This window comes from Salvelinus namaycush, unplaced genomic scaffold, assembly GCF_016432855.1.
Source record: "Salvelinus namaycush isolate Seneca unplaced genomic scaffold, SaNama_1.0 Scaffold42, whole genome shotgun sequence".
Lineage (NCBI taxonomy): Eukaryota > Metazoa > Chordata > Actinopteri > Salmoniformes > Salmonidae > Salvelinus > Salvelinus namaycush.
Genome location: NW_024061109.1, coordinates 309,157 through 332,759, shown reverse-complemented (window position 1 = coordinate 332,759; position 23,603 = coordinate 309,157). Strand labels below are relative to the sequence as shown.

The 23,603-nt window shown below is 43.4% G+C and overlaps 1 protein-coding gene across 1 annotated transcript in view; it reads right to left on the bottom strand.

Moving 5' to 3' along the window:
• b4galt5 (UDP-Gal:betaGlcNAc beta 1,4- galactosyltransferase, polypeptide 5) overlaps window positions 1-23,603 on the bottom strand; it is a 56,750-nt gene that overhangs the window by 3,587 nt on the left and 29,560 nt on the right. Inside the window, exons 2-7 of the mRNA XM_038986162.1 lie at window positions 10,333-10,452; window positions 4,541-4,654; window positions 3,849-3,976; window positions 2,618-2,734; window positions 1,342-1,529; window positions 946-1,068 (exon numbers count right to left, since the gene is read on the bottom strand). Of these exons, the coding sequence (XP_038842090.1) occupies window positions 946-1,068; window positions 1,342-1,529; window positions 2,618-2,734; window positions 3,849-3,976; window positions 4,541-4,654; window positions 10,333-10,452 (790 nt within the window). The remainder of the gene's footprint in view (window positions 1-945; window positions 1,069-1,341; window positions 1,530-2,617; window positions 2,735-3,848; window positions 3,977-4,540; window positions 4,655-10,332; window positions 10,453-23,603) is intronic.

The following is a 23,603-nucleotide window of genomic DNA, read 5'->3' as shown; positions in this document are numbered from 1 at the left end:
CTATCATCCAGAAGGCGAGGTCAGTACAGGTGCATCAAAGCAGGGACCGAGAGACTGAAAAACAGCTTCTAGACCATCAGACTGTTAAACAGCCATCACTAACATTGAGTGGCTGCTGCCAACATACTGACTCAAATCTCTAGCCACTTTAATAATGGAAAAATGTATGTAATAAATGCATCACTAGCCACTTTAAACAATGCCACTTCATATAATGTTTACATACCCTACATTACTCATCTCATATGTATATACTGTATTCTATACCATCTACTGCATCTTGCCATCTTTATGTAATACATATATCACTAGCCACTTTAAACAATGCCACTTCATATAATGTTTACATACCCTACATTACTCATCTCATATGTATATACTGTACTCTATGCCATCCACTACATCTTGCCTATGCTATTTGGCCATCACTCATTCATATATTTTTTTATGTACATATTCTTATTCATTCCATTACACTTGTGTGTAAGAACCCTCTCCACATGTGTATAAGGTAATTGTTGTGAATTGTTAGGTTAGATTACTCGTTGGATATTTTTGCATTGTCGGAACTAGAAGCACAAGCATTTCGCTACACTGGCATTAACATCTGCTAACCATGTGTATGTGACAAATAAAATTTAATTTGACATTGTATCTTTCTCAAAAACGTATTTAAATTGTCTCATACAATATGCACTGTGACCGAACTGAAGTTCTCCCGTGACCCCACTAGGGTTCGTAAGCCCGACTTTGAATTGCACTGGGTTAAAGTTCGGGATAGGATTAAACAATGTCAACACTATCAACAGCCTCGCACTGTAAACCTGTCACAGGGGACATGGTGCCTGTACGGAGGTGTGTGTGTGTTGTTTATGTTCTGTATGAGTACAGGAAGTAATAAAAGGGAGGAGTGAAGCGTGTGGGTATGGAGGGCGTTCTCCTCACCTGTTCCAAAGGTCGTCGTCCTCTCCTCCCCAGCCCCAGAATGCATTGGGAAAGCCATTGATCTTGGTGAACTGTTCCACTGTTAGACCACTGACGCCACCAAAGAACTCATTGTAAGGAAGCCTAGACACACACACACACACACACACACACACACACACACACACACACACACACACACACACACACACACACACACACACACACACACACACACACACACACACACACACACACACACACACACACACACAGAGTTAGCATTACACACACATATCTAAGAAAAGGTTAGGAGAAACCTGGACAACTCCAACTAATGGAAAAATAATGTGTGTATGTGTGTGTTAGCACGTGACAATACACACACACGCTTCTGAAAGTTTGTGAGAGACTCACATGTAGGAGTACTTGTTGAGTTTGACAGCGAAGTGGCGAGGCATGTCTCCACAGCCGTAGTAGTTCCTGTCGTTCTCCAGCATGTGGTCTACATCGTGGAACACCATACAGTCCCAGTCCAGGTCCCGCATAGCCTCCCGGAAGCCCACGTTAAACAACATGGCCCTATTGAAGGGCTCACTACCAACCTAGGAGGAGAGGAGAGGGAGGAGTGGTCCGAGGGAGGGAGGGAGGAGAGAAAGGTTATCCAGTGAGCCACACATACCCAAGCAGTTCTGTGGTTATCCAGTGAGCCACACATACCCAAGCAGTTCTGTGGTTATCCAGTGAGCCACACATACCCAAGCAGTTCTGTGGTTATCCAGTGAGCCACACATACCCAAGCAGTTTTGTGGTTATCCAGTGAGCCACACATACCCAAGCAGTTTTGTGGATTTCAGTAAGCCACACATACCCAAGCAGTTTTGTGGATTTCAGTAAGCCACACATACCCAAGCAGTTTTGTGGTTATCCAGTGAGCCACACATACCCAAGCAGTTTTGTGGTTATCCAGTGAGCCACACATACCCAAGCAGTTTTGTGGTTATCCAGTGAGCCACACATACCCAAGCAGTTTTGTGGATTTCAGTAAGCCACACATACCCAAGCAGTTTTGTGGTTATCCAGTGAGCCACACATACCCAAGCAGTTTTGTGGTTATCCAGTGAGCCACACATACCCAAGCAGTTTTGTGGTTATCCAGTGAGCCACACATACCCAAGCAGTTTTGTGGTTATCCAGTGAGCCACACATACCCAAGCAGTTTTGTGGTTATCCAGTGAGCCACACATACCCAAGCAGTTTTGTGGTTATCCAGTGAGCCACACATACCCAAGCAGTTTTGTGGTTATCCAGTGAGCCACACATACCCAAGCAGTGTGTGGTTATCCAGTGAGCCACACATACCCAAGCAGTTCTGTGGTTATCCAGTGAGCCACACATATCCAAGCAGTTCTGTGGTTATCCAGTGAGCCACACATACCCAAGCAGTTTTGTGGTTATCCAGTGAGCCACACATACCCAAGCAGTTTTGTGGTTATCCAGTGAGCCACACATACCCAAGCAGTTTTGTGGTTATCTAGTGAGCCACACATACCCAAGCAGTTTTGTGGTTATCCAGTGAGCCACACATACCCAAGCAGTGTGTGGTTATCCAGTGAGCCACACATACCCAAGCAGTTCTGTGGTTATCCAGTGAGCCACACATACCCAAGCAGTTCTGTGCGTGCGTGTTTACCTGCTCTACAACATAGAAGGCGAACTGTAACCTCTGTCTCTGTAGTGCTGGTATCAGGTGTCTGAGTAAGATGGGCAGGTGCTCATGGCGGTTTCGGAATGGGACCAGTATCGCCACCTAGGGATAGGGAGGGGAACAACATTATTACACATCAGATAAGGCACAACCACTAAAGAAGTAAGGAAGAAGGCATTTAAGTATTTCAACAGGCCTTTCAAAAATATAAATTTCACACAATCAGATATGACATCTATTGATCATAGCATGGGGATAGGTGGATTGAAGGCCACTCTGGAGAGGGCCAACTAAATGCTTTCCCTGGTTTTGGTTTTTAGAAGAGTCATCTTAGTAACAGCAGCAGCTTTAAAGAGATTCTCCAGTACTTTTGTATACTTCTTAGAAGTAGTTCTGAAAGAAGTGCTCACAAGCCAAAACTGATCCCAGTAAATTGTGTACTTGTGCACCACGTCATTGCTCTCTTTCTCGCTCTGCTGTGTGTGCATATTGTTAGCTGTCACTCAAATGGCAAGGGGCTGAAGCTCATTGGCTAGAACTCGAATTGCTAGAGGGCTGGCCCACGTGGGGGAACTTATAGGGAAAATGGTGCAGCACAGGTTCCAGAAAAACGGTCACTTTCAAACTAGGGTTACGTGGCTAAGTGAGGTAAGACCGTAATTATTTTCAGAGATGATGCATGTATGAACTACACATTGACACATCCAGCCCAAAGCAGGAGGTTTAAAAAATACTTAGTAATTGCCAAAGTTCCAGAACATGTCTTTAGGTTTCCTTTGAGCCTGAGTAGTAGTAGGGAAATGGAGATGTTAACCATCACCCCCCTCTGGCTTGGACTGTTATTTCCTCTGTCAATCAGCTGTCTTCCTGCAGAAACAGTGTCTGGTTCACACACATCTAGCTGGAATTTAGTGTCACTGTTAGGCTGCTCTGTTTTGCGAATGTGTGTGTGTGTTTGTGTGCCTTCATTTCCTTGAGAAGAAGTTAGACATGGGAGGAATGTAGTCCTGGCTGCACACTCTTCAATTGCTAGATATATTTCCAGTTCAATTTTAAAAGACTAATAAATACATTATCCAGGGCTGGCGTGTTGATCCAGAGAGGACTGTACAGTACAGTGCCTCCATCAGAGTCCTATACAGGCTACATGCATGTGCAGTATGACAGTGCTAGTGTGGTGTGTGTGTGCGCTGGACTGTGCCAATCACTAACTCACCTTCCAGCGTGGGACACAGTCCTTGGGCTTCCAGTAGCCCCCCAGGGTCATGCTAGGCTCAGAATTCAACAGAACCCTCTCCACATCCTCCAGAGCCATCTCACTCATATTCACCTCCAGCCTCCCCTCTGAGAGAGAGACAGACAGATAGGGGTCAACACTGAATGAACAGGACAGCACTCAACCATATATACACTCGTAAGACTAAATAAACTGACATTCAAGAACTGAGGTAACAGTCTTTCACTTAACTAGCTAGGTGAGCACAGAGCCCAGAATAGAACTCTATAGGTATAAAATACCAATCTCATTGTGAAGTGAACTCTTTGAAAGTAGTGCTTGAAATAAATCAAACCTGTTTACACAGTGACTAGCTAATGGTTTAAGGCCAATATTCTAGAGTGTGTGTGTGTGTGTGTTTATGGTTTTACTATCCTTGTGGGGAACAGAAGTCCTCACAAGGACAATAAAACAAGAAAACCAGTGGGGACATTTTGCCGGTCCCCACAAGGAAAAAGGATATTGTAGGCTTAGGTTTACAATAGGGTTTGAATTAAGGGTTAGGTTTAAGGTTAGGGATTTGGGGTTAAGTTTATGGAAAATCAGATTTTTAAATGAGAATCAATCGTTTGGTCCCCACAAGGACAGAAAAACAAACGTGTGTGTGTGTGTGTGTGTGTGTGTGTACTCACTCATGGAGGGCAGTCTCTCTGGGCAGATCTGTGAGGACAAATAGGTGAAGCTGTCGGGGAGGTATGTGGTGGGCGGCACATCACTCTCACTCAGGTTGAAGTCATAGGCATAATCTGGTCCCAGACAGAAGGAGAAATCAATGGCCTAACCTAAACACATTTCCACTACTGCCAGTATGTTGCTCAGTGTTAATAGTCCGGACACACAGACTGTTTACCAAAATGGCACACTATTCACCTTGTGCTCTGGTCAAAAGTAGTGAACTATAAAAAGGAATAGGATGCCTAGACGCAGCCAGAGAGAATTCATATTAATTATGACACCTTAGACTACTACAGTGAGCTCCAAAGGTATTGGGTTTTTGCTCTGTAATCCAGCACTTTGGATTTGAAATGATACAATGACTATGAAGTCAAAGTGCAGACTGTCAGCTTTAATTTAAGGGTATATTCATCCATATCGGGTGAACTGTTTAGAAGTTACACATTTCAAAAATTGTACATGGTCTCCCCCTTTTAGGGGACCAAAAGCATTAGGACAAATTCACTTACAGTACCAGTCAAGCGTTTGGACACACCTACTCATTCCAGGGTTTTTATTTATGTTAATATTTTATACATTGTAGAATAATAGTGAAGACATCAAAACTATGAAATAACACATATGGAATCATGTAGAAACCAAAACAAAGTGTTAAACAAATCAAAGTATATTTTATATTTGAGATTCTTCAAAGTAGCCACCCTTTGCCTTGATGACAGCTTTGCACATTATTGGCCTTCTCTCAACCAGCTTCATGAGGTAGTCACCTGGAATGCATTTCAATTAACAGGTGTGCCTTGTTAAAAGTTCATTTGTGGAATTTCTTTCCTTCTTAATGCGTTGGGAACCAATCAGTTGTGTTCTGACAAGGTAAGGGTGGTATACAGAAGACAGCCCTATTTGGTAAAATACCAAGTCCTTATTATGGCAAGAACAGCTCAAATAAGCAAAGAAAAAGTAATGATTGACTGTAAATTTAAGACATGAAGGTCAGTCAATCCGGAACTTTCTTCAAGTGCAGTCGCTAAAACCATCAGGGTGCTATGATGGAACTGGCTCTCATGAGGACCGCCACAGGAAAGGAAGACCCAGAGTTTCCTCTGCTGCAGAAGATAAGTTCATTAGAGTTACCAGCCTCAGGAATTGCAGCCCAAATAAATGCTTCAGAGTTCAAGTAACAGACACATCTCAACATCAACTGTTCAGAGGAGACTGAGTATCAGGCCTTCATGGTTGAATTGCTGCAAAGAAACCACTACTAAAGGACACCAATAAAAAGAGACTTGCTTGGGCCAAGAAACACAAGCAATGGACATTAGACCATTGGAAATCTGTCCTTTGGCCTGATTAGTCCAAATTTGAGAGTTGGTGAACGGATGATCTCTGCAGGTGTGATGGTGTGGGGGTGCTTTGCTGATGACACGGTCTGTGATTTATTTAGAATTCAAGGCACACTTAGCATGGCTACCACAGCAATACGCCATCCCATCAGGTTTGCGCTTAGTGTGACTATCATTTGTTTTTCAACAGGACAATGACCCAATACTCATCGCCAGGCTGTGTAAGGGCTATTTGACCAAGAAGGAGAGTGATAGAGTGATGCATCAGATGACCTGGACTCCACAATCACCCGACCTTAACCCAAATGAGATGGTTTGGGATGTGTTGGACCGCAGAGTGAAGGAAAAGCAGCCAACAAGTGGCTCAGCATATGTGGGAACTACTACTACTCAAGGCTGTTGGAAAAGCATTCCAGGTGAAGCTGGTTGATTGAATGCAAAGAGTGTGCAAAGCTGTTATCAAGGCAAAGAGTGGCTACTTTGAAAAATATAAAATATATTTTTACTACATGATTCCATATGTGTTATGTGATAGTTTATGTCTTCACAACTATTCTGCAATGTAGAACATAGTAAAAATAAAGAAAAACCCTGGAATGAGTAGGTGTGTCCAAACATTTAACTGGTACTGTATATGTGAATTAAAGTAGTCAAAAGATTAGTATTTGGTCCCATATTCACAATGATTACAACAAGCTTGTGACTCTACAAACTTAATGGATGCATTTGCTGTTTTTTTAGGCGGTAGATCAGCTTTAATATTGCAGATAGATTGTGGGTTCCATCAATTCAATTGTCTGCATTATTTCCAATCACCATATATATTTGTTTGTAAATATATATTTTGTATATATTTTCCTTTATTATTTTCCCCTAACCCTACCACCCCTCCCCTAATTGGAGTAAACTAATGGACAACAACACTTAGGCTTCTACTTCTAGCTTATACATACATTTTATGGACACAGTATATTTTACAATAGTAGGGGTTGGGCCTGTTTGTTTTTAGTCCCACCCTTCAGCTCCCCTCAACCCCTCCCATTTATCTCTGAACACCATCCAGTTTTGATTTCTATTTGCCATATCCTTTTCAACTGTGCTGTTTCACAAAAGTTCTGAACTTCAATACATTTTACGGACACAGTATATTTTACATTAGTTATGTTGTTTTTTAGTCCCACCCTTCAGCTTCCCTCAACCCCTCCCATCTATCTCTGAACACCATACAGTTTCTATTTGGCATATATTTTTCCAACTGTGCTGAATCTTTCTATTCTCATAGTTTCTACAGATTGTAAATTAAATATAAAATGTTTTGCTAAGAGAATAATTATATTATTGATCGATTGACTATAACTTTTTTAATTACCCATTTGCTGTTTGTTTTGGTTGTGTTTCAGATCATTTTGTGCCCAACAGAAATGAATGCTAAATAATGTAGTCACTTTTTTGTAAAGAATACGTTTCTAAACACTTCTACATTAATGTGGATGCTATTATGATTATGAAGAATCCTGAATGAATAATGATGAGTGAGAAAGTTAGACGCACAAATATCGGTGATGCACCGATATTACAGTTTTTGGCCGATACCGATATTTCCTTGCCAAAAACCCCCCCGATATAACCGATATTAAAAAATGTTGCTGCCTTTTAAGCATTCTAGTACAGTTAAATAGTTAACACACACACACGGACGCAGCAGTCTAAGGCACTGCATCTCAGTGGAAGAGGCGTCACTACAGTCCCTGGTTTGAATCCAGGCTGTATCACATCCGGCCGTGATTGGTAGTCCCATAGGGCGGCGCACAATTGGCATAGCGTTGTCCGGGTTTGGCCAGCATTGTAAATAAGAATTTGTTCTTAACTGACTTGCCTAGTTAAAAAAAGGTTACACACACACACCAAAAAGTTATTTTGTTGGCATTTACGTATGTCCCCATTACCAGTAAAACATAATCAAAACCCATTTCTTTCACATACTTGCTGTGCTGTTTCGTTGTTCATTTGTTCAGTCGTTTCATTCTCAACCAGGATTTCTATGGAGCGCCGTTTGGGTCTTGGCTACGGAGCGCCGTTTGGGTCTTGGCTACGGAGCGCCGTTTGGGTCTTGGCTACGGAGCGCCGTTTGGGTCTTGGCTACGGAGCGCCGTTTGGGTCTTGGCTACGGAGCGCCGTTTGGGTCTTGGCTACGGAGCGCCGTTTGGGTCTTGGCTACGGAGCGCCGTTTGGGTCTTGGCTACGGAGCGCCGTTTGGGTCTTGGCTACGGAGCGCCGTTTGGGTCTTGGCTACGGAGGGCCGTTTGGGTCTTGGCTACGGAGGGCCGTTTGGGTCTTGGCTACGGAGGGCCGTTTGGGTCTTGGCTACGGAGGGCCGTTTGGGTCTTGGCTACGGAGGGCCGTTTGGGTCTTGGCTACGGAGGGCCGTTTGGGTCTTGGCTACGGAGGGCCGTTTGGGTCTTGGCTACGGAGGGCCGTTTGGGTCTTGGCTACGGAGGGCCGTTTGGGTCTTGGCTACGGAGGGCCGTTTGGGTCTTGGCTACGGAGGGCCGTTTGGGTCTTGGCTACGGAGCGCCGTTTGGGTCTTGGCTACGGAGCGCCGTTTGGGTCTTGGCTACGGAGCGCCGTTTGGGTCTTGGCTACGGAACGCCGTTTGGGTCTTGGCTACGGAGCACCGTTTGGGTCTTTGCGTGTCAAAAAAAATATGACTTAACGTGTCAATTAAGCTTTTTGACCAATCAGGACCTGAATATGACTGCACGTCACATAATAATTTAACGCATTTATTAACTTTTTACGTTCACATTGATTACACTATCACTCGTATTTCATATGTCACAAAGATTAATCAAGACGTATGCTATGATGCTGGTAAAGTTGTCTCGCGCACCTACAGTGCTGGTCATAAAAAGAAGCTAGTCAGCTCATGGATGCAGACAATGTTCTTCCCCAAAAACATAGCAAAGCGACAATCTGTTTCAGTAGCTATAGTTAGCTAGCCAACTATATAGCTAGGTGTCATCATCTAAAATAACCCTCATTTATAAGACAGTTCTTATTTGATTAATGGTGGTCGGACCCATCTATGTGAAGCTAGCCACAATAAGGATTAGCCACAACAGTGTACTTTGCGTTTATCGTTTAAAATAAAAGTATGGCATAATTCTACTATTTGTATTCATTTGCATCACTGTCAATGACAATTTAATTTTGAAGGCAAACCGCAAATTAGACTATTGTTCCTAATCCTTATTGTGGCTAGCTTCACAACACATTGTCCGGTCGAGCCTCACTAGCAAGATGAAGCTAACTGGCTGCTTATAACGTTAGCTTTGGGCAACAGGGTTAAGTAGCTGGCTAGCTATTTATTTTCATGAACTAAAGTTCAATTTCAATAGGCGAACAACAAGTGGCAACTTAGCTAATACTTACTCACAAGGATTCCAAAATCGTTGATAAGAATAATGAAAATGACTGCAGTTTCTACTGGTCATTGTTTTTAGGCTGGTTGTATTTGTTCTAGCTAGGTACCAAGGCTAAAGCTAGCTACCCCAGAAGTTGCAGTCTAACAAATGATGCTTTATTACCAACACGGTATTGAAAACATTGTTCGTGGCCGGTGTTTGCAGACTTTCTTGTACAGCTTTGACAGTGCTACTGTATCTTATTTTAACACGCAAAGACCCAAACGGCATTCCATAGTATGTATGTCGTGAAGCTAATAGCAGTGACGCTATTACTGTGCAACTCCGATAGGGCAACATCTGGAAAATAGCACACTTTGTAGTGTGTACCGGTGCTCGACCAGTATGCGAAAGCCAACATCACCCACGACAGAGAACGGTTGATTGTCAAGGGCAATGAATTCCATTATCTTGGCTTTAATGGATTTCGCCTTTGAGTTGTCTCACTGAAATTTTCTTACTCTTTCAAATGACTGCTCGACTGGTTGACTGCTCGGTCCACACAGCAGATATTGTGGGCCAGGTTAGGAATGTTGTGTTGCACGTATAGTGCAACATTTTATGTGGCGTCATTACGTCATGTACCTACATTATATAGGTATGCACGTCAGGATTGACATTGGTTTTGCACTTTGGCGTTAAACTAGACATCAGCCGATACTGATGTTGGTATTTTTAGCTAATATCGTCCGATTCCGATATGTTCACCGATATATCATGCATCCCTACTCTTATGTTATTGTAATGGTGAGAGGTTATCATGTGTTATGGGTATGATATTGGTGTGTCTATCTCACTCATAATTTTTCACGATTCATTCAGGACTATCCGTAATCATGGTAGCATCCACATTAATGTAGAAGAGTTAAGAAACATATTATATCGAGAACCTGTGTTGGCAGACGTGTGCCCTAACATTAAGAACCTGTGTTAGCTGTGTCTTACCTGTCCCATTGATATTGTAACCACCTCTGACCACCTGCTCTAGAACCTGAACACCGATATTCTTCACGTTGTCCTTGATGTGAATCCCTGTGGCCTGCACCATAAACAGGTACTCATTTACTACGGAGAGAGGAGGGAGGGAGGGGAGAGAAACGTTAGTTCATTGATACAGTCATACTGTCCTGCTCTCAAAATTACCTGCAATTTGGTACATTTTCTGCCCAAAAAAGATTGAGAAGGATAATTAAAAACCATACCACTAACAGGAAGGATGAACTACTGTATGTGTGAACTACAATGCAGAAAACAGACAGTGCTAACTCTGTCAGGGAACTGTAACATCAGTATACAATCCAACACTGAATGAGCAATCATTTTCATAAGGGGTGTATTCAGACTGGAATGTTTATTTCAGATCCTGCATGGATGTGTCTAACCCAAATGAAAATAGGGAAGCCCAGTGAGGATGCACCATAAAAAGATTATCATCTAAATGCAGAACTCCTATATGGTACGTAAATATAAGGTCCAGAACTCTCTCCCCCTCTCTCCTGATGTATTAAGAGAGCTAAACTTAGATATGTGCTTTTGCTTGTTGTGTCAAATTAGATCAAGCTTGTCAGCAAAAAAAAAACAAAAAAAAATGTATATATATATATATATATATATATATATATATAAGAATGTTTAGGAAGGTTAGATGGTTAACTCCTTGATCCTGCTTCGTAGGATACTGTACCCCTCTGGTCTGTTCTGACCCTAATTGATTATCTGCGTTGTGTCTTCAGGAGGGGATTCCCCCAAACACAAAGGGTCTCTGATGAAGCAGCTGACAGAGAAGAATGCTACTATGGAGTGAGACAGGGAGAGGGATGGGGGAGAGGGAAATAACATATATCTCATTTAAAATGGCAAGAAAGAGCGACAGAGAAAGAGGGCGAGAGAGAGCGCATTTGCCGGGCATGTGCCTCAAAACCAAATGTTACCTGGCTCACCACTCCCCCCTGGACTTGAACAGCCTTTACGATCAGGTCCACCTATACAAGGCAGCAATCCCAACTTCTACTAGGACCCTAAAGGACTTAACCCTCAACCGTAGCCCCAACACCTCACAAAGGAGCAACGGACACCACGCCCGGACCAGCGAGACATTCTCCCCGAACTCCAAGACCCTGCACCAAGAGGATCCACACCAAGTGGTCCTACACCCAGACCACAGCGCCATCAGACACATCCCCACCCCTACCAGTCGACCTATCCCCAAACAAACCCTAGCCACACCCTATATAGACCCCACCCAGATCAGTCTTCTGCCCCCCCCCAGCAAGTACCTCAACATGACAGCCACACATATGCCCAGGCCATGAACAGAGCAACAGGCCCAACCCCCACTAATACACCCACCCAACCCCCATCCTGCGACCTAATAGGTATGTATCAGATGCTCAACATGCTCTGCTCACACCTACTGTAATGGTCAGAGCCTAAACCACAAGTAAACACTAGACACTATGGAACACAAAGCTTTTACTACCTGGAATATACAAGGTGTGAGTTCATCTGCCATTGGCCTAAAGAGCAGGAACACAGACTTCATCCCCCCAAAATTCATACAGACATTGTAATCCTACAAGAAACATGGTATAGAGGAGACGGACCCACTGGTTGCCCTCTAGGTTACAGAGAGCTGGTAGTCCCATCCAAACTACCAGGTGTGAAACAGGGGTATGCTAATTTGGTATAAAGCAGACCTACCCCACTCTATTAAATGAGTCAAAACAGGAACATTTGACATCTGACTAGAAAATAATAAGGAAATTATCTCAGAGAAAAATGTCTTCATGTGTGCCACCTAAACTCAGCAAAAAAAGAAACATCCCTTTTTCAGGACCCTGTCTTTCAAAGAAAATTTGTAAAAATCCAAATAACTTCACAGAATGAACAGAACGTTCAATGAACATTAATGAACAATTAATGAACATGCACCTGTGGAACGGTCGTTAAGACACTAACAGCTTACAGACGGTAGGCAATTAAGGTCACAGTTATGAAAACTTAGGACACTAAAGAGGCTTTTCTACTGACTCTGAAAAACACCAGAAGAAAGATGCCCAGGGTCCCTGCTCATCTGTGTGAACATGCCTTAGGCATGCTGCAAGGAGGAATGAGGACTGCAGATGTGGCCAGGGCAATACATTGCAATGACTGTCCACAATAGGCTGAGAGGCTGGACTGAGGGCTTGTAGGCCTGTTGTAAGGCAGGTCCTCACCAGACATCACCGGCAACAACGTCGCCTATGGGCACAAACCCACTGTCGCTGGACCAGACAGGACTGGCAAAAAGTGCCCTTCACTGACGAGTCATGGTTGTCTCACCAGGGGTGATGGTCGGATTCACGTTTATCGTCGAAGGAATGAGCGTTACACCGAGGCCTGTACTCTGGAGCGGGATCAATTTGGAGGTGGAAGGTCCGTCATGGTCTGGGGTGGTGTGTCACAGCATCATCGAACTGAGCTTGTTGTCATTGCAGGCAATCTCAACGCTGTACGTTACAGGGAAGACATCCTCCTCCTCCCTCACGTGGTACCCTTCCTGCAGGCTCATCCTGACATGACCCTCCAGCATGACAATGCCACCAGCCATACAGCTCATTCTGTGTGTGATTTCCTGCAAGCAAGGAATGTCAGTGTTCTGCCATGGCCAGCGAAGAGCCCGGTGAGGGCCATTCCCTCACCGGGCTCACCGGGCTCTGTTTGTGTTCACAAACACAAACAGAGCCCCAGGACAGCAATACAATTAGATCCAACCAAATCATGAGAAAACAAAAAGATAATTACTTGACACATTGGAAAGAACTGACAAAACAGAGCAAACTAGAATGCTATATTTGGCCCTAAACAGAGAGTACACAGTGGCAGAATACCTGACCACTGTGACTGACCCAAAATGAAGGAAAGCTTTAACAGACTCAGTGAGCATAGCCTTGATATTGAGAAAGGCTGCCTTAGCCTGTCTTCTCTTGAGAGCCAGGTCTGTGTATGTGCACACTGCCCACAAAAACCAGAAAAGAGAAAAAAAGGAAAAAACAGAAACCCCAACAATGATCAGGGGAGAGACAAATCTCCAGCCACGATCACCACGACGACAGACTCACACGGCTGCACTTGATAGATGAGAAAGAACAAAAATAAACAAACTTTTTATGCAGACCTGACCTCCAGTTCTGCCGTCTGTCCAATAAGAACATCTTATACTGATGGCCCCTCCCATTCTGTCCAATATGATTATTTTATGCTAATAAGGCTCCTGCCCACCCTTCTCCCATCACTGCCCCTTGCCTAGTTCCTAACCTCCTGCCAAATATATGACCATATTAGAGACACGTATTTCCCTCAGATTTCACAGTCCCACAAATAATTCGAAAGCATATTGAATTTTGATAAACTCCCATACGTATTGGGTGAAATACCACAGGTTGCAATCACAGCAGCAAGATATGTGACCTGTTGCCACAAGAAAAGGGCAACCAGTGAGGAACAAACACCATTGTAAATACAATCCATATTTATGTTTATTTATTTTCCATTTTGTACTTTAACTATTTGCACATCGTTACAACACTGTATATAGACATAATGACATTTAAAATGTCTCTATTCCTTTGAAACTTGTGAATGTAATGTTTACTGTACATTTTTAAAATTGTTTATTTCATTTTTGTTTATTTATCTATTTTACTTGCTTTGGGAATTGAGAGAGTTGGCGTGCAGTAGAGGCAGACTGTCACAATCGTCATAATAAGCGGACCAAGGCGCAGCGGGATATGAGGACATCTTCTTTTATTAGAGATGACGAAACACGAAACGAACACTTTTACAAAACAAAAACAACAAACGACCGTGAAGCTACAAACGTTAGTGCACACACAAGCTACAAACGTTCAACATAGACAATTACCCACAAACACCTAAAGCCTATGGCTGCCTTAAATATGGCTCCCAATCAGAGACAACAATAAACAGCTGTCTCTGATTGAGAACCAAATCAGGCAACCATAGACTTTCCTAAACACCTACACTGAACACAACCCCATACATACTACAAAACCCCCTAAACAATACACACACCCTAAACTAGACAAAAACACACAAACATCCCATGTCACACCCTGACCTAACCAAACTAATAAAGAAAATCAATATAACAAAGGCCAGAGTGTGACACAGACACGCAATAAAGAAGCACTAAAGTTTTTCCTAATTGTTTCTTGTATGTTTCTCTGGGGAGTCAGAGTAGAAAACAGGCCTGTTTCTCTCCCTTTAACCTTCTGTCAACCTTCACACATGACAACCTGCACCACATATAGGCAGCACCACACCACATATACAGTTGAAGTCGGAAGTTTACATACACTTAGGTTGGAGTCAATAAAACTTGTTTTTCAAGCACTCCACAAATTTCTTGTTAACAAACTATAGTTTTGGCACGTCGGTTAGGACATCTACTTTGTGCATGACAAGTCATTTTTCCAACAATTGTTTACAGACAGATTATTTCACTTATAATTCACTGTATCACAATTCCAGTGGGTCAGAAGTTTACATACACTAAGTTGACTGTGCCTTTTAACAGCTTGGACAAGTCCAGAAAATGTCATGGCTTTAGAAGCTTCTGATAGGCTATTTGACATAATTTGAGTCAATTGGGTGAAGGCCTACCTTCAAACTCAGTGCCTCTTTGCTTGACATCATGGGAAAATCTAAAGAAATCAGCCAAGACCTCAGAAAAAAAATTGTAGACCTCCATAAGTCTGGTTCATCCTTGGGAGCAATTTCCAAACGCCTGAAGGTACCACGTTCATCTGTACAAACAATAGTACGCAAGTATAAACACCATGGGATCACGCAGCCATCATACCTCCCAGGAAGGAGACGCGTTCCGTCTCCTACAGATGAACGTACTTTGGTGCGAAATGTGCAAATCAATCCCAGAACAGCAGCAAAGGACCTTGTGAAGATGCTGGAGGAAACCGGTACAAAAGTATCTATAGCCACAGTAAAACGAGTCCTATATCACCAAAACCTGAAAGGCCGCTCAGCAAGGAAGACACCACTGCTCCAAAACCGCCATAAAAAAAGCCAGACTACTGTTTGCAACTGTTTGGCCATAATGACCATCGATATGTTTGGAGGACAAAGGGGGAGGCTTGCAAGCCGAAGAACACCATCCCAACCATGAAGCACGGGGGTGGCAGCATCATGTTGTAAGGTTGCTTTGCTGCAGGAGGGACTGGTGCACTTCACAAAATAGATGGCATCATGAGGATGGAAAATTATGTGGATATATTGAAGCAACATCTCAAGACATCAGTCAGGAAGTTAAAGCTTAAACGCAAATGCGTCTTCCAAATGGACAATGACCTCAAGCATACTTCCAAAGTTGTGGCAAAATGGCTTAAGGACAACAAAGTCAAGGTATTTTAGTGGCCATCACAAAGCCCTGACGTCAATCCTATAGAACATTTGTGGGCAGAACTGAAAAAGGGTGTGCGAGCAAGGAGGCCTACAAACCTGACTCAGTTACACCAGCTCTGTCAGGAGGAATGGGTCAAAATTCACCCAACTTATTGTGGGAAGCTTGTGGAAGGCTACCTGAAACATTTGACCCAATGCTACCAAATACTAATTGAGTGTATGCAAACTTCTGACCCACTGGGAATGTGATGAAAGAAATAAAAGCAAAAATAAATAATTCTCTCTACTATTATTCTGACATATCACATTCTTAAAATAAAGTGGTGATCCTATCTGACCTAAGACAGGGAATTTTTACTGGTATTAAATGTCAGGAATTGTGAAAAACTGAGTTTAAATGTATTTGGCTAAGGTGTATGTAAACTTCCGACTTCAACTGTAGGCAGCACCGCACCACATATAGGCAGCACCGCACCACATATAGGCAGCACCGCACCACATATAGGCAGCACCGCACCACATATAGGGAGCACCGCACCACATATAGGCAGCACCGCACCACATATAGGCAGCACCGCACCACATATAGGCAGCACCGCACCACATATAGGCAGCACCGCACCACATATAGGCAGCACCGCACCACATATAGGCAGCACCGCACCACATATAGGCAGCACCGCACCACATATAGGCACTAAATCACAAGACCAAACGAATCAAGCATGTCTGAATTGTTATTATTCATTCTGTCAGCACCAAACCTGGGTTCAAATACTGCTTAAAATGTCTCAAATACATTTGAAGTAAGTATTCTGATTTTGTTTTATTTGAATATATTTGTATGTATTTGGAAATACACTTGGAAAGTATTTGAAAACACTAAAATACACTCCCATGCATTTAACCTAGGAATTTGAAAATAATGTCAAATAGATTTTGGTAGACTATTTGGTTTTTACAAAGAACCATTCAAATAAAATTACTTTTTTGGGACTGTGTATTTGAAAGTGCTCAAATACACAGATACCAGATACTCTAATAGACATGTATTTGAACACAGCTCTGGTTACCCAAATGAGAGCACTGGCTTCTTCTTGCACTGTAAATGTTTGGTTAGTGGTTTTAAACAGGGCCGTGTCCATCTGTCTGTCTGGGCGTGGGAACCACATGAGTGGGTTGACTTGGTTGTGTTGTCTGGAAAGTACATAGATAAAGGATGTGGTTCAACTGCTACACCCAGCTCTCACACACACAGTATAATACATTAGGAACACCTTTCCTAATATGGAGTTGCACCCTGTTTTGCCCTCAGAATAGACTCAATACGTTGAGGCATAGACTCTACAAGGTGTTTAAAGTGTTCCACAGGGATGCTGTCCATGTTGACTCCAATGCTTCACACCGTTGTGTCAAGTTGACTGGATGTCCTTTGGGTGGTGGACCATTCTTGATACACATGTGAAAAACCCAGCAGTGTTGCAGTTCTTGACACACTCAAACGGTTGCGCCTGGCACCTTCTACCACACCCCATTCAAAGGCACTTAAATATTTTTAAACCCTCTGAAATGGCACACATACACAATCTATGTCTCAATTGTTTCAACGCATAAAAATCCTTCTTTAACCGGTCTCCTCCCCTTCATCTACACTGATTGAAGTAGATTTAACAGGTGACATCAATAAGGGATCATAGCTTTCACTGGATTCACTTGGTCTGTCTGTCATGGAAAGAGCAGGTGTTCATAATGTTTGGTACACTCAATGTAAATTAATAGCACAATCAACCACGGCACTACAAAGGCCATATGTTCAGTATTTATAATATCAGCTGGAAAGCTGTCTATACATGTAATACTCCTTTAGTAAACAATGTACCTATGGTCTACATGTATCCATATCATAGCCAGTAATCAGCAGAGTGGTGCTAAGTGCAGCACTGCGCATTGTTCATTAGACTGTTGCCTGAGAGACTGCAACAGTGGAAGGGTAGGACCACTACAACTGACAGATTCCTACAAAGCTGTGTATGTCGGCATCGCTGTGTATTAGTGTACGTACGGTGTGTGTGTGTGTGTGTCACTCGTTAGCTGAGTCACAAGGCCAACCTGATAAAGTCGAGGACAACGAGCCTTTGAGCCAAGAGGAGCTTTGTCTCAGCGTGTGTGTTTCATATCTCTTGATGAATCTCATCAACCAATATCCCATTCCCAGCAGCATTCCACAAAACACTCGCTTTCTTTGTGTGTGTGTGTGTACACTGCCTTACATGCATGCTATCGTGAATGTGTGTAACTCCATGAAATGTGATTTATCAGTAATTATATTACCATGACATTCACATTGGTAGAGACCAATAATAGCCTTGGCTTGCAGAACTAGAGACTACAGACCACCAATAACTGAATCAATGTTCTCCTCTTATTTCTGCAGAACACAAACATAGCTGAGATTCCAATAAAATACTCTGCATCCGTATCCACATCACTGTAGCGTTTCCTGTGTGTGTGTGTGTGTGTGTGTACACACAGGAAACGCTACAGTGATGTGGATACGGTGTGTACACACACACACACACACACACACACACACACATACATATATATGTATATATACACTACATGAAGGTGTGAGAACATGCATTTTGTGTGAGCATGAAGTGCATTGTGTTTGGGTGTACGCCGTCTGTGTGGAAGCATGTGTGTGTGTGTGGAAGCATGTGTGTGTGTGTGTGTGTAAGCATGTACCAATTGGAAAGGCTTTCTCTAGGGAAACATTTAATTCAAAGACACACAGCCTTATCCCAGTCCTTCCGATACACCCACTCCCTCCATATGGTGAAAAATGACAGAGAGGCTGACAGTATTTGATATAGCCTACAGGCACTGAAATACTTCAACACACACTTTCCACATGCAGGCACCCAATCGTCACTCTGTGCCGATGCCAACTCATGTTATGCCTGAGCGTATCTCGGAGCTCACAGACAAGTCATGGTCTGTGTGTGTGTGTGTGTGTGGGGGGGGGGGGGGGGGGGGTCCATTATGATTGAATCATCTGAGTAATGCTCCTTCTGGGTAAACAACAAAGACAGTAAATATTTTGGGTGAGTCCATCTGAGACCCGTCTAGTAAAACCCTTCTCACATGACCAACACTGAACCCTTCTCACATGGCCAACACTGAACCCTTCTCACATGGCCAACACTGAACCCTTCTCACATGACCAACACTGAACCCTTCTCACATGACCAACACTGAACCCTTCTCACATGGCCAACACTGAACCCTTCTCACATGGCCAACACTGAACCCTTCTCACATGGCCAACACTGAACCCTTCTCACATGGCCAACACTGAACCCTTCTCACATGGCCAACACTGAACCCTTCTCACATGACCAACACTGAACCCTTCTCACATGACCAACACTGAACCCTTCTCACATGGCCAACACTGAACCCTTCTCACATGGCCAACACTGAACCCTTCTCACATGACCAACACTGAACCCTTCTCACATGGCCAACACTGAACCCTTCTCACATGGCCAACACTGAACCCTTCTCACATGACCAACACTGAACCTTTCTCACATGGCCAACACTGAACCCTTCTCACATGACCAACACTGAACCCTTCTCACATGGCCAACACTGAACCCTTCTCACATGGCCAACACTGAACCCTTCTCACATGGCCAACACTGAACCCTTCTCACATGGCCAACACTGAACCCTTCTCACATGGCCAACACTGAACCCTTCTCACATGACCAACACTGAACCCTTCTCACATGGCCAACACTGAACCCTTCTCACATGGCCAACACTGAACCCTTCTCACATGGCCAACACTGAACCCTTCTCACATGACCAACACTGAACCTTTCTCACATGGCCAACACTGAACCCTTCTCACATGGCCAACACTGAACCCTTCTCACATGACCAACACTGAACCCTTCTCACATGGCCAACACTGAACCCTTCTCACATGGCCAACACTGAACCCTTCTCACATGGCCAACACTGAACCCTTCTCACATGGCCAACACTGAACCCTTCTCACATGGCCAACACTGAACCCTTCTCACATGACCAACACTGAACCCTTCTCACATGGCCAACACTGAACCCTTCTCACATGGCCAACACTGAACCCTTCTCACATGGCCAACACTGAACCCTTCTAACATGACCAACACTGAACCCTTCTCACATGACCAACACTGAACTATTCTCACATGGCCAACACTGAACCCTTCTCACATGGCCAACACTGAACCTTTCTCACATGGCCAACACTGAACCCTTCTCACATGGCCAACACTGAACCCTTCTCACATGGCCAACACTGAACCCTTCTAACATGACCAACACTGAACCCTTCTCACATGACCAACACTGAACTATTCTCACATGGCCAACACTGAACCCTTCTCACATGGCCAACACTGAACCTTTGTCACATGACCAACACTGAACCCTTCTCACATGGCCAACACTGAACCCTTCTCACATGGCCAACACTGAACCCTTCTCACATGGCCAACACTGAACCCTTCTCACATGGCCAACACTGAACCCTTCTCACATGACCAACACTGAACCCTTCTCACATGGCCAACACTGAACCCTTCTCACATGGCCAACACTGAACTCTTCTCACATGGCCAACACTGAACCCTTCTCACATGACCAACACTGAACCCTTCTCACATGACCAACACTGAACCCTTCTCACATGACCAACACTGAACCCTTCTCACATGGCCAACACTGAACCCTTCTCACATGACCAACACTGAACCCTTCTCACATGACCAACACTGAACCCTTCTCACATGACCAACACTGAACCCTTCTCACATGACCAACACTGAACCCTTCTCACATGACCAACACTGAACCCTTCTCACATGGCCAACACTGAACCCTTCTCACATGGCCAACACTGAACCCTTCTCACATGGCCAACACTGAACTCTTCTCACATGGCCAACACTGAACTCTTCTCACATGACCAACACTGAACCCTTCTCACATGACCAACACTGAACCCTTCTCACATGGCCAACACTGAACCCTTCTCACATGACCAACACTGAACCCTTCTCACATGGCCAACACTGAACCCTTCTCACATGACCAACACTGAACCCTTCTCACCTGACCAACACTGAACCCTTCTAAGCTTGATGGGAGACCTTGGTCGACCTTGTTCTCCATAGCTCTGTAAAAACACACTGTTCTCATGCCAAGCTCACCCCTACCTCGCTTCCCTTTATCCTATCTTCTTCTCTCTCCCAGTCTGTATTCTCCCTCCTCTGTATTCTCCCTCCCCCTCTGTACATTTTCTGTCATGTTTCAACGTTCCACCATGACAACCATCAGTGATGAATGTGAAGCTGTAAAGGAAGAGGCCTCTGGTAAGCTAGCAGCCATCCCAACTGGCATCCTACTGCTGGCTCACTTTCAAGCTATGCAGGGTTTGGTATTTTCAATCATTTGATGGAAGGCTAGTATCAGTTTGGTCTTTTAGATCATAATGATTATATGGAGAGGGAGGACCTGATCCTAGATCAGCACTACTCTGAGATGCTTTGTGAATATGGGCCCTGCAGATGCAGCATGATGTGACATTTAATATCTGCTCGGCTGTATTTCCATCTAGTACATGTGAATTCTCCTTGGTCATCTGCAGAGATTCAAATATTGAAAGAATGTTAACTGGCTTACAAGAACACGGCCACAAAATACTGCTATGAAGGCAATATTGACCGTAAACTCTCTCTCACACACACACACACACACACACACACACACACACACACACACACACACACACACACACACACACACACACACACACACACACACACACACACAGCTCAGCAGTAGGAGATGATCCTGCTGGCTGTCTGATAAGAGCTGAAAGGCCAGGTTTACAATAGGAACACACACATACAAGACTAAGGCTTTAAATCTGTCATTCTGAAAAACTGTCATTTTTACCATCAGCCCATATCAGCACTTCCCACATACCTGCAACAGAGCCTGAGGACCTACAAACACAAAATACAAAGAAGGAGAGATAGCTGTTATTGGCAGAGAGGTTTGGAACTCTTATTGGTCTACCAATTACCAAAACAGGCTGACATTTCAGGCAGTGTTTTCAAACAGCTCTAACACCAAAAAGGCATTATCATAATTTTCACACTATAATTCCAACCTTAGTGTGGAAGTATATAAAAAAAAACACAGGAACATCAAAGTTCGACTACACGGGGCCTTTAAACCATTAAGCGATTCAATTGGACCGCAAATAATTCCAACAAACAGCACAATTATGAAGATTGATCAGAGAGTATGTCGATGATGATACTGATTGCTACTATAGATCAGAGAGTATGTCGATGACGATACTGATTGCTACTATAGATCAGAGAGTATGTCGATGACGATACTGATTGCTACTATAGATCAGAGAGTATGTCGATGATGATACTGATTGCTACTATAGATCAGAGAGTATGTCGATGATGATACTGATTGCTACTATAGATCAGAGAGTATGTCGATGATGATACTGATTGCTACTATAGATCAGAGAGTATGTCGATGACGATACTGATTGCTACTATAGATCAGAGAGTATGTCGATGATGATACTGATTGCTACTATAGATCAGAGAGTATGTCGATGATGATACTGATTGCTACTATAGATCAGAGAGTATGTCGATGATGATACTGATTGCTACTATAGATCAGAGAGTATGTCGATGATGATAATGATTGCTACTATAGATCAGAGAGTATGTCGATGACGATACTGATTGCTACTATAGATCAGAGTATGTCGATGATGATACTGATTGCTACTATAGATCAGAGAGTATGTCGATGATGATACTGATTGCTACTATAGATCAGAGAGTATGTCGATGATGATACTGATTGCTACTATAGATCAGAGAGTATGTCGATGATGATACTGATTGCTACTATAGATCAGAGAGTATGTAGATGATGATGGACCATAGAGTAATGTTCTAGCATCAATAGGAGGTGCTGTAGCAGGTGAAAGGTTCCCGTTGATGCTAAACTATTATTGGATGTCCTCCCTGGAACCGCTAGCTTGACCACAGTAAGTGATGCCGAGAAGCCCCAAGGCAGTCCGAGATCGACATGCTTCACACACACACACACACACACACACACGCACCCACACTTCATTCTGCTAAATTTAGATGCGAGGGGGCCCCTCTCGCTATCAAGACTGGTCGATACACAAAAACTCCCTTAGATGAACCGGTCTGTACTTTCCGTAACAATGGATCCATTGAAACAAGCTCAAGCCTTGCTTTACTGTGGGTCATACAACAACATTAGGGATGATCTTTACTGTGGGTCATACAACAACATTAGGGATGATCTTTACTGTGGGTCATACAACAACATTAGGGATGATCTTTACTGTGGGTCATACAACAACATTAGGGATGATCTTTACTGTGGGTCATACAACAACATTAGGGATGATCTTTACTGTGGGTCATACAACAACATTAGGGATGATCTTTACTGTGGGTCATACAACAACATTAGGGATGATCTTTCTCGGGAACTAAAACAATGATGTTAATGGTCTAGATGAAAACAATAAATTGTGTCTACTTTTATCAGGTAACAATAACTGCCTGCGCCAACGACTGCCACCTCATCCTCCAACAGAGAAGATTCTTCACAAGTGCTTTAATGTAATTTCATCTACTGTACATATGTGTTTT